The 14,281-nt window shown below is 38.8% G+C and overlaps 1 protein-coding gene across 2 annotated transcripts in view; it reads left to right on the forward strand.

Annotated features, from left to right (window-relative positions):
- Window positions 1-14,281, forward strand: part of GOLIM4 (golgi integral membrane protein 4) — a 34,933-nt gene that overhangs the window by 3,312 nt on the left and 17,340 nt on the right. For both annotated transcript variants that reach the window (XM_049802607.1, XM_049802608.1), the window contains exons 2-3: window positions 12,672-12,746; window positions 14,003-14,052. In XM_049802607.1, the coding sequence (XP_049658564.1) occupies window positions 12,672-12,746; window positions 14,003-14,052 (125 nt within the window). The remainder of the gene's footprint in view (window positions 1-12,671; window positions 12,747-14,002; window positions 14,053-14,281) is intronic.

Below are 14,281 nucleotides of genomic sequence, written 5' to 3' on the forward strand. Positions count from 1 at the left end.
TACTAAAGCAGTGCAACTTACCTTTTCCATGCAGTGTAATCAGTTTCTCTATAGATACTGGTCTGGAGGTAACTTTGGAGTGTGGAGTATGATAGGAGCACTCTGAAATCTTTTAAACGGGAACCAGTTAAAGGGCAAGGTCACTGACAATAGCATTGCCAGGAGGAAAAGAGGGTGCAGTATCAACAGTGGTTGATTTCTTAGTGTTTACAGCTCTCTTCTGGGTGATTAAGTAAGACTTCACAGCTCATTAAAAGCTGAGGAGAGAACTGAACCTTGGACTTCTACTTCCTGAACAACTGTTTCATCAGTAGGCTTTTATTGTTTTAAATCAAAGGAAAAAAAAAAAAAAAGGCAACTTTTTAAAGTTGATCTTTTGAGGATCCTGAAGCTGTATTGTGCCGGGCTAGCTCTGCTCCTGGAAGGCCGCCTGGATTGAAACGCTTGGATGACAGTGAAATATCACCTGTTTTCTGAATTTTGGTTGGGTTTTCTTGTGTCTGTTGGTGCCTATAAAGACATTTGTTTTCCTGTTTGTACACAGAGGAACACTCTCAGGGCTTCTGGGTGAAACTTGAGTCAGTTTATGAAATGCTTAAGGATCATAGGCCACTCCTAAGTTTATGTACAAGGTCACAGTTTTGCACCTGAATGCCTTTGGTCTGCCCAAAATCTTAAGAAGGATCCTCAGATGTAGCTTGGAGTGCAGCCCCCCTTCGCTTACTACTGTCCCCTCTACTATTTTTCTGTCTTTGTACATACAGTTTTTTAGGTTTTTCATCTATGTAGGTGGTAGGAACCTTCTTTTTGGTACTTGCCAGTTCTTCATGCCTGAATGAGCAGCGCTTTCTGTTTTTGCTCGAAAAGCCAGTCGTCTTAGATTTTTATCTTTCTCATTGACTTGTTTTGCTCAAACGCAGCACATGAAGCAGGCTAAATCTTCTGTATAGGTGGGAAAATAGCACTCTCATCCACCAAGGGAGAATGTACAGATCACTGAAAAATCGTGCAGGAAGAGGTCTCAAAATCATTTAACCCATGCACCTGAACTGAAGAGGGCTGCATATGACTGTGGTTGTAGGGAGTTCTGCTTTTTCTGGTCTTCACAGCTTCAGCTACTCAGCTGAGAAGTATTTGGGCCTCTTGAAGTAAGACCAGGGTGCGAATGGAAGGATGGCAGACTTGGGGAATACGGTAAGAACAACTGGCTTGGAGAGGCTGGGATCTTAAGCTCACCTCCTTTAGACAGTTCACATTGTAGAAGGTTTTGTATTTGAAAGTGAAACTTCCCACAAAAAAGAATGTCAAACTTTGGCATTTTTATCTCATCTCTTTAACAAAGTTCTGATGGGCATGGAGAAAGTAGGGCAGCTTTTGTAACCCACAAAGGGAATACCAGAGGCAAAATTTAGAGATGACACAAAATTTCTTGGCTGCTAAGAAAAGCTGAAGTCATTCATAACTATAAGGTCTTTTGTAGAGGAGCTGATCTTCCCAGTAAGCCGATTGTTTTAAAATCTCATTCTCTGATCATTATATGTTCAAAACATGAAGATAATCTTATTTAGTATTTCTTAAAATGATAAAAACAAAATTAGACACTCTTTGCCTCCTACAAAGATGCGGCAGACTAAGTCTTAAATTACTGGCCATATAGGAACAGACTTCAGTTGCTAGAACAGAAATGCATTAACAGCTGTAGATGAACCTGATCGTATCTTTGACTGCTTCAAGATTGAATGTATCTACAAATGTCTTTTTAGCCCTTACAGCTTCTGTCTTCTCATCCTCTGGGTATTAAGTAACCCCTTGTGTACTATTTTAATCTGTTTAATCTGTTTTAATCCCTAATCCTAATAGCAGCCTACATTTAGTGCCTTTTACTACCTTAATTTTCTTGCTCTTTATCTTGGAGTCTTAACATATCTGGTGGCTTCAGGCAATCTCTGTGCAGTCTGAGACCGTACTGTAATCTTGGGAGCCAGCCAGCAGGGACTCTGGACTTGAGAGTTCAGAGTTTGTCCTACTGTAGACAAGGTGTGGGTTTTCTCAAAGCTGTCTGATCCAGTGCTACAAAGCACCAGCTGAAAAGCAAATGTAGAACTCCTCTGTGCCCCTTGTGCCACTTGTCCTAAACCGAGGCCCCTCCTTGGAGGTGACCTGCTAGAGGTCGATCAGATCTATAGCAGCTGTATGTATAGAGGCTTGCGTAATGCATCACAGTTCATAGTTCACATCACTAGATCATAGTTCCGTGTAACTTTATTGGTTAATATTTATTATGTCTTTCTGCATGCTAACTACACAGATGCCAAAGCTGTTCTTAGTGAAGTACATACAGATGTGGATGTACTTCACTATCTCACCCCTCTTTTAGAGTACTCCATTTAAACTTGTACCATAAGTTGGCAGAGCTAGGAAGAACTAATAGTACTTTTGATGGCTTGTTCTTCACAGGCGTCATACAAGTAGAGCTACATCTGTGCAACTCCTGTATGGTTTGGTTGTTCTCCATTATAACAGCAGTCTGAATTCCTGTCATTCCTATTGGTTTCAGATTGCACGTAACACTACAGCACTTATTTTGATTGTATTTTGTTGCTATCTGAGATCTGAAAGATCTGTGGTAGCACTGTAATACTAGAGGTTAGTTCTCTGTGTACTGTTGGCACGTAGATCTACTTCGACACCAAGTATAGTACTGCAGGAAATGGTAAATACAGCATCCCTAATTCTGCTACCTGGCTTCCTGAAATGCTATGCTTTGGTTTGTAATCTCATCTAAGAATCTGTCTTTTGTACTTCCATTCACATTTTCCACTGGGTATTTAATGTTCTAAATGCTTAAAATACATTAAACGTTTAAAATTATTTGTGCAAAATTTTAGTATGGAAGATCTATATGCTGTAAATATGTATGCATATATGCATTTGTACGTACATATGTATGTATAAAATGTATATTGATAGGTATATGTCTGTTTTGCAGCTCAGCCTGAAGATTTTGGGTTTTCTGGAATTACTAACATTTCTTAATAATCCAGGTACAGAAAAGGTGCTAGAGCTTTGGCTCAGTTAACTCAGGGAACTGGTTTGTTGCTTCTAGGTCCATAGTAAGTGAGAGTCCCAGCAGCTGAATCCTATGACTGGAAAAAATAAATTGAGCAAATGCCCGGGTTTTTTTTTCTTTTTTTTTTTTTTTTTTTTTTTTTTTTCGTTCCTATAATGTGTGCCCAAGTGCCCTTCAATCACTTTCCTTGCGGACGTAATACTTCTAGGATAAATTTCTACTAGTGCTGCAATGTTACATCTGCACCCAAGTTGGAATCTGGGCTGAAGATCACAGAGCATGTAGTCTGAAGGAATATTAAGCAGCATGAGGTAATAGGGTGGTTTTGTTCTCTGGGTTTTGTTGTTCCCCCTCCCCAGTTTAATATTGGGCCTGGTAGCTAGCAGACTGATGGAAGATAGAGCCAATATCGTGGAACTATTTGTTACTGATGATGATTTAAGCCTTTTAAAGCTTCTAAGTGATTGATCTGTCTGTGATTATGAAGACTTCAGAGCTGAGAGAGGAGGAGGGAGGCAAGATGGGTGGATGCTTTGGTGAGTTTGCATTCTGGCTGCTTTGACAGTCGACTTCTGTCACACGTTCCTAGCAGGCAAAGGTTTGACAGAAGCTTCTGCATCACCTAAAACATCATCAGCTTTGTTGGAGGGAGACCACTAGAGAAGCAGAGGATGAAACTGCCACGGTCATGATCTGAAAATTGTAGCTGCAAACTGAGCCAGAAATCCTGTAGGCAACAGCATAGCTTAAGCAATGTCTGGCTGTGCTAAGCACACAATGTGGGAAGAGTTTTAGGGGGGTTGTGACTTTGCAACTGTACTGACAAAACTTTAAAGTTAATATCTGAGAGTTAGGCACTCCTGGTGTGGAGATTGTTGGTTTACTGTTAAAAGCCTAAACAACAGAGTGGAATTGCTTCCTTACTTCCTAGGTGAGCAAAACTGATTGAATTCTTAAGTTTTAAATGTGATGTTCCAAACGCATTGTCTCATTGGGCTGGTTGTTTTGCTGGGCAGGGGTATGTATGTCTGGGTGGGGCAACCTTATGAGTAAGGTTTCCACCCACTCTGAGATTTGAGTACACATTATAGCATCTCTTACATAGTGGTGAAGATATTGCCAGCAATTTGTGGCTAATATAGTTCACTTTGCTCATTTTTGGAATAGGATCCTTGCATAGAAAAAGTAATTAAATCTGTCCTGCTGAAAGTCAGGTGCTGTTTTGAGGTTTAATGGTAATGAAAGCTAAATAATTCACATTACTGAAAAAAATGAACTATGCAGAACAACTTCTGCCTAATTAAGGCAGAATCTTTTGTTAGGTGATTTTTCTTGGGATTTTTAGGATTCAGGGCATGAATTTCTAGCCGTGTTGGAGCCTAAGGTAAGCACTTAAGGAATTCAGCCTTTTTGGATGCTGTTCCTTGTTTAAAGAGGGTCTTCTGAGCTGGATGCAATTCTGATCTTTTTCTGGTGATCTAGCATAAACCAAACTTCCCAAGATTTTCTACTATGTATCATTAATTAAGAAATAAAAGAAACTGCAATTACTCCACCTCTTCCTCTGCATTCCACCTGCCCCCCCCCCTCCACCAAGGTATCTGAAATTAGCCTAGTATCTTATTTTCCTGAGGTGGCTCAGACCCTGAATTTGGCAGTCATTTCCAGGGCTTAATTACAGAGATGTTGTGCCTGCTTGTGCTCCTGGAGGGCATAGTCTATTCCTATCCATGCCATGATGCTGAAAAATGCCATTTTCAGTGTTTCAGTTAATCTGTCATACTTGGATGCATATTTTGAGGTTTGACAGTGATATTCTGTTACCAAAAAAATAAATAAATTATGAACCACTAACTCAAACTATTGATTTCTGTATGCAGTTTTTCAAAACATACAACTGGAGGTGACTCCAAGTCCCCTGTGTTAGCGCTCTCGAGAACTAAATTAAGGAAGTGGTTTAGCAGTTTTGTAAGGTGATAACCATAGCTATTACATCAGTTTTTGCCTTATTCCATTACAATAAAAATGCAGATGTATGTTTCAATTAGGAGAGACCGTTAAAACAACATGTGTGTGTGTATATACAGATTACGCCGCTTTTCTTCAGTGTCAGTTTTGCACTAGTTTTTTTAATATATATATATTTACATAGATCCTAACACCATGTAGATAGAATCATGAGACATCTGCATAACATTGAAAAAAAAGGCTAAAACAGTTTTTGAGAGAAAGAACCAGGCCCTTGTTTCCTGGAGCTGAGAGCGGAGCAGACTCAGACATTCAGAGATGATGTGAGAAGGAAATTTGTCTCTGCAGCTCTTCTGAATGTTTGTGTGTTTTCTTCAAAATGATCTGGTGTGTCATGGCAAAAATGGCAGAATAATGGAGGGAAAATCATAAAAAGAAAAGGGAATGAAATTATTCTAGAAGTAAATCTGCTAACCTTAAGAATTTAAGTCTAAAATCACTACACAGGTTTTGTTTGAACTATTTGCATTTATCATCACTTCAAAAGAAAATCTTTAGCATAGATAAGTGTATAGAAAACAGCATATACAAGGTGAGATGCTAATCTGACCCAACATGTCATAACTGCGGGTGGCATCAAAGATTGGAAGAAATCTTTTGTGGAGCGCGCAGGAAATCTTTTCTGGGATGGAAAACATGATCTCTTTCCTAATAAAAGTCATGTCTGAAGCCTAACTGTTAGGGATTAAATATTTAATCTCATTTAATACTGTTTCTCAAACTTTTATTTTTAGCAGCAGCTGTTACAGTTTACTGCTTCAACATGATAAATACCTCCCTATATCCCAAGATATCTTGCAATTTGTTTTTAAATCTGTTGTTTCCTAGAGGTGTTATTGACTTCTGAGAAAGGGAGTACATGAGGCAGGGTGGAGTGAAAGGATTCTATTAAATGTAGGTGTTTACTCCAGTTTAGAAATTAATTTTCATGTCATCCTTATAATTGAATAGAGGCGACAACTATTTCTTAGAAATATAAGCATGTATTTCTGGGGTGAACTACATCAGTGTGCCAAACTCCCTAGCATTCCCCTGTTTCCAGAACTGCAGTCAAAGCAAAACTTTTAAGATCTGCAACGCTTCTCCACGTTGTGCTTCAGATTTCCTCTTTTCTTTTTGAGGATGCAAAGCTGAAGGTTTGATAAGCATGTGAATATTCTTATATGCTTATCTGAACTCTCCACACATTCCAGAGCTTTTTGAAGTTCTCATGATTCTCTCTCATAGCTCTGATACCTTGTCTAATCTGTTACCAAGCTCTGCAGTGTTAGTGTGGGAAAAAACCCTTGATAGAAAGCAAGTTTCATAGAGAGCATCAGTGATAATTCTTGTCCTGGGCAAGACACCAGGGACTGAGTTGGCGTTTGTAGAGCCAAAAAGCATGAGTCTCAGAGCTTTAGTTAAGGAGTCAGCTATGAGCTTTAATGGATTCCCAACACTCAGTGTCACGTCAACTACCAGGATACAGATAATTCCCAAACTATTCTTTGTTTTTTTCAGGTATATTCCAACTTACCCAGAAAAAATTCCAGTGTTCCAAGATGGAAAATACTACCTAAAAATGCACATAGTCAGTTCTCTGTTATCTTCGGGTAGATCGTAAGTAGTTCATGGCTAAACTTTGACCTAAGTGCAGGCACTTGATCAGTCTCCATCTACAGCTCTGTGTGGAGCTGTTTTAGCAGCAGTGGTGCATCTCGTTCGTGTAGAACCACTCTGTGCATTAGGAGCATGGTGTGGCAGGACGTCGCTGCCTGCACTCAAGCTAGTCAGATCCAAATCTCCATAATTTGCTCAAATCCCATTCTCCAGTTGTAGTTTCTTAGTGAGGTACTGACTAACTTACTAGAGGAACAGGTTTATTTTAATTGATAGGCTATTTTTGGTGCAGGATCTTTGAAAGCGGTAGATGTTACGCTTTTTCCTTGTGCAACTGAAATCAGTGGCAGGTCTATGACAGACACTACAAAAGCCCTGAATGTGAAGATCCAGGTATTAAATACAAACTTCTCTCTTAAAATTATTAATGCTCTGAGGAACATAAATGCCTAGCGAATTAAGTCAAAGCAGTGGTTATTTTTAAGCACAACTGCTGATGCATGGTTTAGTTTGCTAGGAGGAATTCTGCTCTTTTGCAGTGACTGGCTGTAATTTGACAAAGCTATTACTTGATCATTCTTCATGTGAGTAAATTGAAAAGTGTAGGAGTTTGGTTTAAAGTAAATGTAATTGTCATGCAATGCTAGTTGTGGTTTTCAGTGAGCAAAATGAGAGCAATCCATTCCTGCCTGTATGTAAAATTGTTCCATAATTAAGCCAGAAATATGCTTGTTTTTCACATGCAATCAGTTTCACATTATGTTGGCTTCTATTTCTGCCCTTTTTGTATAAATTCAAAACTGAAAACTTCAAGGGTATAAAATATGAAACAGCTTCAATATTTTGTTCAATATATTGTAAAGATATGGTTTCTGTAATGTTATTTTCTTGCGCTATACTTAAACCACAGTTTTCCTAGTCTTTATTGTGGCAATACATCCATTGTTTCTTAGATGTTTGCAATGTCACTGGAATATCCATTTATTGCTAAACTCTCAATTGAGAGTCTTTGAAATAGATGGAGTATATGCTGTGACCATATGGGTTGTACTGTGGTAGGGAATCCTGATACTTGTCCAGGAGCTACCCACAGTTTGATAATCTGTTTCTGATAAGATTATTAGTAGTGAAATAGTGGATCTCCTTGTTTGAAGCCAGATTCACTGACTTAATCTAACACAGAGCTGGAAGCTTAGGGAGGAGGTCTTGTTATATTAATAACGCGGTCTCACAGCATGAAACGTTAGCATCAGATGAGTCAAGAAATATCTTCTGAGATCAAAATTTTAATTATTGTCATTGGACTAGAAAATCTATCCTACATCCCATATTGAAGAGGTTCTTCCTTGGCTCGTGGAAATGCTTTGCACTCAGCAGAAAAGCTATTTGCATGGGTTCACATTTTAAATGGTTCTATTTGCAGTGACAAGAATTGGAAATTATCTGTATTTTTATAACAAGTCTATGTTCTACAGACCTTCGTAGTGTTACTAGAAAAGTGCCAGTGTGGCTTACCACACGCTGCTGGTTCAGTTCAACTCTGCCACAGTCTGTGAGAAAGCAACATTGAATGTTGCCAAGACTACTGAAATCTGCTGGTTTTAAATGAAAGGTATTACTCTAAGCTCAGAGAAAGATTGCAGAACTGCATAAGAAACAATAACATTGAAATTAATAACATTTCTGGCATCATGTATATTTAAATCCCAATGTAAACTTAATTTTCCAGTATACAAGATAGTGGTAACTGAGGTATTTTAGACTCTGGAATCATGCTTCTGACAGACCAAAATACCAAAGTAACACAGCTGCAAAATTGCTGGTAATGTAAAATAGGAGATACTTTCTTCTAAATGTACAATAATGGCATATGTTGCTCAAGAACAGTTTTACTGCTTAGATGGGCAAAGCAAAGATAAGAGAAATAACCATGACTGTTAAATAAGCTTGCTTTCATCACATTGCTTGACTCCTGTGTTGCAGTTAACGTTCAGCAGTGGTCAAAGTGGTGCAATCTTCTGAGAACCTACAGAGCATCGCACGCCCCCCCCCCCCCCCCCCTTCTCCTCCACTTTCTTTTCTGTATGAGAAAAAATCTTAAATCAAGGACTTGATTTAATTGGGATCAATTCAAGAACTGTTAAATATTTCCTTGTTGAAGGAGAAGGGTGTTTTAACTAGCTGTGATCTTACCAGTTCTGTTTCTGGGCTCTGCTCTTTGAGACTGGATCACCTTTCTGTGAGTTTGTTGTTCTTTGTTCATTCATGTAGGTTACATTATATGGGAACTTAAAGAATAAACCGAAGCCTGCAGTTACTGCAGCTTTGGAATAGTGCCTATTAGCCATTAGATGACCATTGTACCATTCTATTAAATATAACATAGAAACGAAGTTGAAATATTTGTGCAAAGATCAGTACAAAATTAAGAACTTACCCTAGGAACAAATTATTAGTGAAGTTGAAGTGCCCTGTCGGTGCATCACACCAGTAGGAATTTGTCAGATTCCTTGTATACGTTCTGCCCCCCCAGCTGGGAAACCTATAATAGAAAACATGTTTTTTAGTGTATTTATTTCTTTGAGAATTTTTCTCAGACATCTTGTATCCAGGTTGGTAGTGAAGAAAGAGAAATCCCCTGCTGTAGTAACAAGAGCCTTGTAGTTTGGACTCTTCTTGTCTAGGAAGTTCCTGACTGGTGGGAATAATTTATGTTTATGGGAGATAAACTCCTATATGTACTTAAAAACCTGACCAGCAACCTACTCGCCAAAAAAGCAAGTGAGAAAATATGCAAGTCATGCTTTCTTAATAATTATTCTTCATCAAAATCTTCATTACGTTGCACGTTATGAACTTTTATCGGAGAAAAACATTGCTGAACCGACATGTAAATGAAGTAGAAGGGGAGAGGTGTAGGAAGAAGTTTTTCTTAGTCCTTTCTGGCCATCTGAAGGGCTATTTTAAGACATTTGCAGCTTTGTTCCAGTATTTCAAAGGTTAGCACGCAGAAGGTAGCAGTGAGGATGCACTACCTGGGAGGGATGTAGAGACATTGCTTGAAAGTGCAGGGTGAAGACAGGAAAGCCGAAGCTCAGCAGAGATGCAATTAGCTGTGAAAGGTACCGAGCACCGCGGTCCCTAAAACCCAAACTATTGCATTCTCTTTCTCCTTTCTTCCTGCTCTCATGGGTTTGTTGTGCAGGGTTTCCCCCCTCCCCCCTACTTGTTAAAACACTAGGAGGAGCTGAGGAAGGTAGGCTTGCAGACAAAGAAGTGAAATGCAAAATACTACCTCTGAATCTGTTTGTGGTTTAGTCTGTTTGCCAAAAAGCCTATTTCTGCCCCTGATTGTGTGGGAGGGGAAACCCATTATGGATTTTCATTTCTGTCCTGAGTTGCTATGCTACAACTACTGTTCCTTTTGCAATGTAATTCAGCATTCACAATCTTTGGTGCCTAGATAAAACCATTACTGTAGTGCTGCCATTTTTTTTCCTCCTCTGAAAGCTTACTTGCTGGTGACTTTGTGAATATTCATTACATGCTTGTTTTGTTGCAGAGGATGTTGATACATTAGTTCATCTTGACTGATGCCCTTGACTTCAGAAGATAAATAGCAAAGTAGAGATAGGTGACAAGGATTGATTAGCAATCCAGCTCCTAAGTCAAAACGTAAACACTTGTAGATAAGCCAGTAGCAAAAGAGCCTGCAGAATGCACTTTGGTGGAATTAAGAACACGTTTTAAGGTGCAAGAGGAGTTTTCTGTGGCGGGCAAGATACAAGTCTTTATTGGATGCTTCCTGTTACAGGCTTATGTTCACCAACGGTTTACTTCTCGGAAAATGAGTTTCCTAGTTTTGAAAAATCACACATTCCATTAATACAAATTAATAACTCTTTGAAGGAGCGCAAATTATAATTTGGACAGTGAAATGTACATGTGTTAAACTGAGCTCGAACCAATATAATTGTACATTTGCAAGAGTTTTAATGAATATCTTTGCTTTACTGCAAACTTGGTAGGCTAATTCAGAAAATGATCCTTCAATCTAGTGAGTGGTGAGAAAGGGTAAATAAGGACCGATGTGCCCCATCACTTGTGAGAAACTAGCAGTTCAAAACACAAGCTGAATGAAATGCTGCTTTACTGGCAGCTAAATGGTGGGACTTCCTGCCAGAGGCTATTGGATGTCCTAAATACACATGGATACAACAAACAATTAGACTTAATAAATGTAAAATCGATTTTGATATGGTGTACGCAAAGGACCTGCGGGCACCTCGGACAGTCTTTGGGAGGCATAAATTGCTGGGAGACAGTGCCAAAGAAATACTGTAAATTCATTGTGTAAATTCTGTATTAGACATCTGTTCTTGTCAGGTCTTGAGAAATGGCACGGTTGGTCCATTGGACCGTTGATACGACCAAGAGCAGTTGTCATACTGTAAAAAAACCTAGAAATAAGGTTGTCTCTGCTTTCTGCGATCAAACCTGGAGCAGTCTGTCTCCTGCCGTGCCACCCAGAGTTCCAGGTCACTGCCAGTCATCACTACTGCTCTCTTAAGAACTGTACAAGCCGGCACTCTCACCCGAAATCATTATGCACCCTGTCCCCAGCTGCTAGGTCCTGCTGTCCCATCACCCACAGGAGTGAGAGCGAAGGGAAGGGCAGTATGAGAACAAGCAGCAGAACCACCTCTTCTGGTAGCAGTGTCAGCTCAAAGGGCTTGCAGAGTTTAGCAAAGATGTCAGAGCATCTTTAAAAAAAAAATACACATTTTTTTTGTAGTCAGTGACCCTGCTGGAGGGGACGGTGACACACTGCATGACACACTGCATGACTTCTGTTACCTGGTCCGCTGAGGATGTTGCGGGTTTTACTCTGAGTAGTGCCCCTAAAACCTCAGCTTTTGCTGTTGCTTTTTGGCTGAAGTGCTGTACGCAGACCACTTCTTCATTCGTCTCTAAATCGTATGGGTTATTTTGACTCCATTAAAGAAAATGCATAAATGCCTTTAAAAATCAGTGAAGATTAAATTTTACTCTCAAACTGAAATGATTTCATGATGAGCAGTCTCCTATACCCTATACAGAGAAGCATCCAGTTTAGCTTTATACTTTAGCTATCCTAGCCCTTCAGATGATTTCTTTTGTTCTTCTTGCCCCATCTCCTTAACTGGGGCATGAAAAATCCCTCAAAACCCCCCAAATCCTCCTCAGATTACATGGATATTGTGAGTACAGGGCGCTTTAGCGTATGTATACTTGCTGTCAGCGCATGCTTACTAAGAAATACAGGACACTATAAGCATTTAACTGTGCAGTCTGTGTGTCTTCAACTGCACTGTGGTGCGAAAGGCTACTGTTACCCAGGCTTTACAAAAAAGAAGGTTGCAGAAAACTGAGTTGTCCGAGTTTTTTGGAAGAATTTAGGAATGGATCTCAGGTTCTTCGTGTCTTAGTCTAAGCGGCCTGTCTAGTGTACTTCTGCACCTTTCTAAGCTGTCCTGCTCTTGTGCATCTCTCTTCCCTCCTTGTGACAATTTGTTTGCTGCAGGGATTTACGCTGGCAGTAAGGTTGTCCTGTCTTATTTCCTTGTCTCTTTACAAACAAGGGAGGAGAGAATGAAAGCATGGGAAAATGTGTACCTGTGTACCTAAGAAGGAAAGAGGATTTGGTAGCTTTCATGTAGATCCACCATCGCTGTAAACAAATCACTTACATGGTTATCACATTCTATGTTTATGCAATGGAAATAACCCAGAATTCAGGATCAATAAAGCATGCAAAAAAGAAAAAAAGTTACCGTCCCAAATGACACAAACAGTCCTTTATCCTGTGACCGCATTCCACTTGTATTTTCCTGGTACATTCTGTGCCAATGCTCTCCGGGGATGCTGGGGGTGGGTGATGTTTTATTTATGTATTACTTTTAAAATGAATTGTGTACAAAATTTCTCTTTTCAGTTGTATATGAGCACAGGTCAAGATTAGAAAAGTCATTACAAAAGGAAAGGCTTGAACATAAGAAAGCAAAAGAAGGTAAAAAAGTGCTTTTCACTTTGACATTTAAGATAACTTGATTACTTTAGAAAGTAACTTCAGATGTATTTTGTTCCATTTTAAATGAGTTACCAATGTATAACACATTAGCAGGACCACCTTGGCAGATCTGTGGTGGTCTTTAGTACATCTCTTTATTTTTTTAACTCTTCAAAAAGTATTCATCATTTTAGTACTGTTTACAGATCACTGCAACATGGCATAGTATACACAGAGAATATGTATATATCAATGTACATAAACCTAACATGTATGTGGAGTTCGGGCATGTGTAAAACCTGTTCCGGCATACTGAAAATTTAAAACTTGTACCAAAAACATGGGATCTTTTCCTGCATTTCATCAATGTGAAATTAAACCCTGAATCAGAATTTTTACACATGCTTAAGGGTAAACACATGCTTACATTCTTTTTCCAATTAAAACTAAGTTCTAGGTGTGTGTGAGGGGGAAATGTTGGCACACATTGTATTTCTTACACATCTGCCCTCTGTGAAACTTCAGCAGAATGCAATCCTCTGAGTTCTCTCTGAGTCTTTTGTTATGTTGAATTCACTACGATTTTCAGAGTAAAGCCTGAAACTTAGGCTAAACTAAGGCTAAAACTGAGGACTCAACCGCTGAATTAAAACAACAACTTTAGCAAAGATTAAGAACCTGTAAGAAATTATTCTTACTGTGCAGTTCTCGATAGCTTTCTGGTGCCATCTAGTGTAGAGCTGTCCCATTGCTATGCAAGGGTGAGTTGGCATTTTCAAATCCTGAAAAGAGGATCAGGGAACGAAAGGGGAAATTTTTGTTTTATTTAAACTTAGTCTAGACTTTCACACTTCTTAAAGTACTTTTTTTTTTTTTTTTGTCCTAATACAAGAATACACAATTTATAAATGTCTTTTTACTTTTGAATGATGTTACTGGGCCTCTACTGAGAGAGTTCATGTAACAGATTTAATTACCTGTCCATAGTCTTGAGCCTGTACCCCCTGTATCTCACACTAAGATATGAAAATATTTTATGAAACTATGAAACTCTTTAACTAAAATATTTTGTCAAAATTTGAGCATTTAATTAAACTCTCCATAGCTTTTTTTTGTTTTTTTAAGATCTTTTGGAAAATTGTAACTGCTTAAGTATTCAGCTCTTAAGAGAATTTATGTATGCAACAGTTATGTTATTTAAGTACAGATTCTAATCTTCGTCAGTTTTAATCAGTATTTTCCCTTTTATGTTGTAGATTTTCTTGTTTATAAACTAGAAGCACAGGAAACGCTAAATAAAGGAAGGGTAAGTCATCATTCCTAGTACAAGTTTTTAATAGTTGATGCTATTTGCGTCGCAAGAAAAAGGAAATACTTTGCAATTATAACTGTTCAAAGGAAGAGGTCTTACAAAATACTAATTGAAAGAGCTCTCACTTATCCCATTTCTACTCTGCATGCGTAAGTGCTCTGCAATTCCTAATCATTTGAGCTGTAGTAGTAGGTACTAATATCTTTCCAGAAAATTAATTTAG

Source organism: Accipiter gentilis, chromosome 6 (genome assembly GCF_929443795.1).
Source record: "Accipiter gentilis chromosome 6, bAccGen1.1, whole genome shotgun sequence".
NCBI lineage: Eukaryota > Metazoa > Chordata > Aves > Accipitriformes > Accipitridae > Astur > Astur gentilis.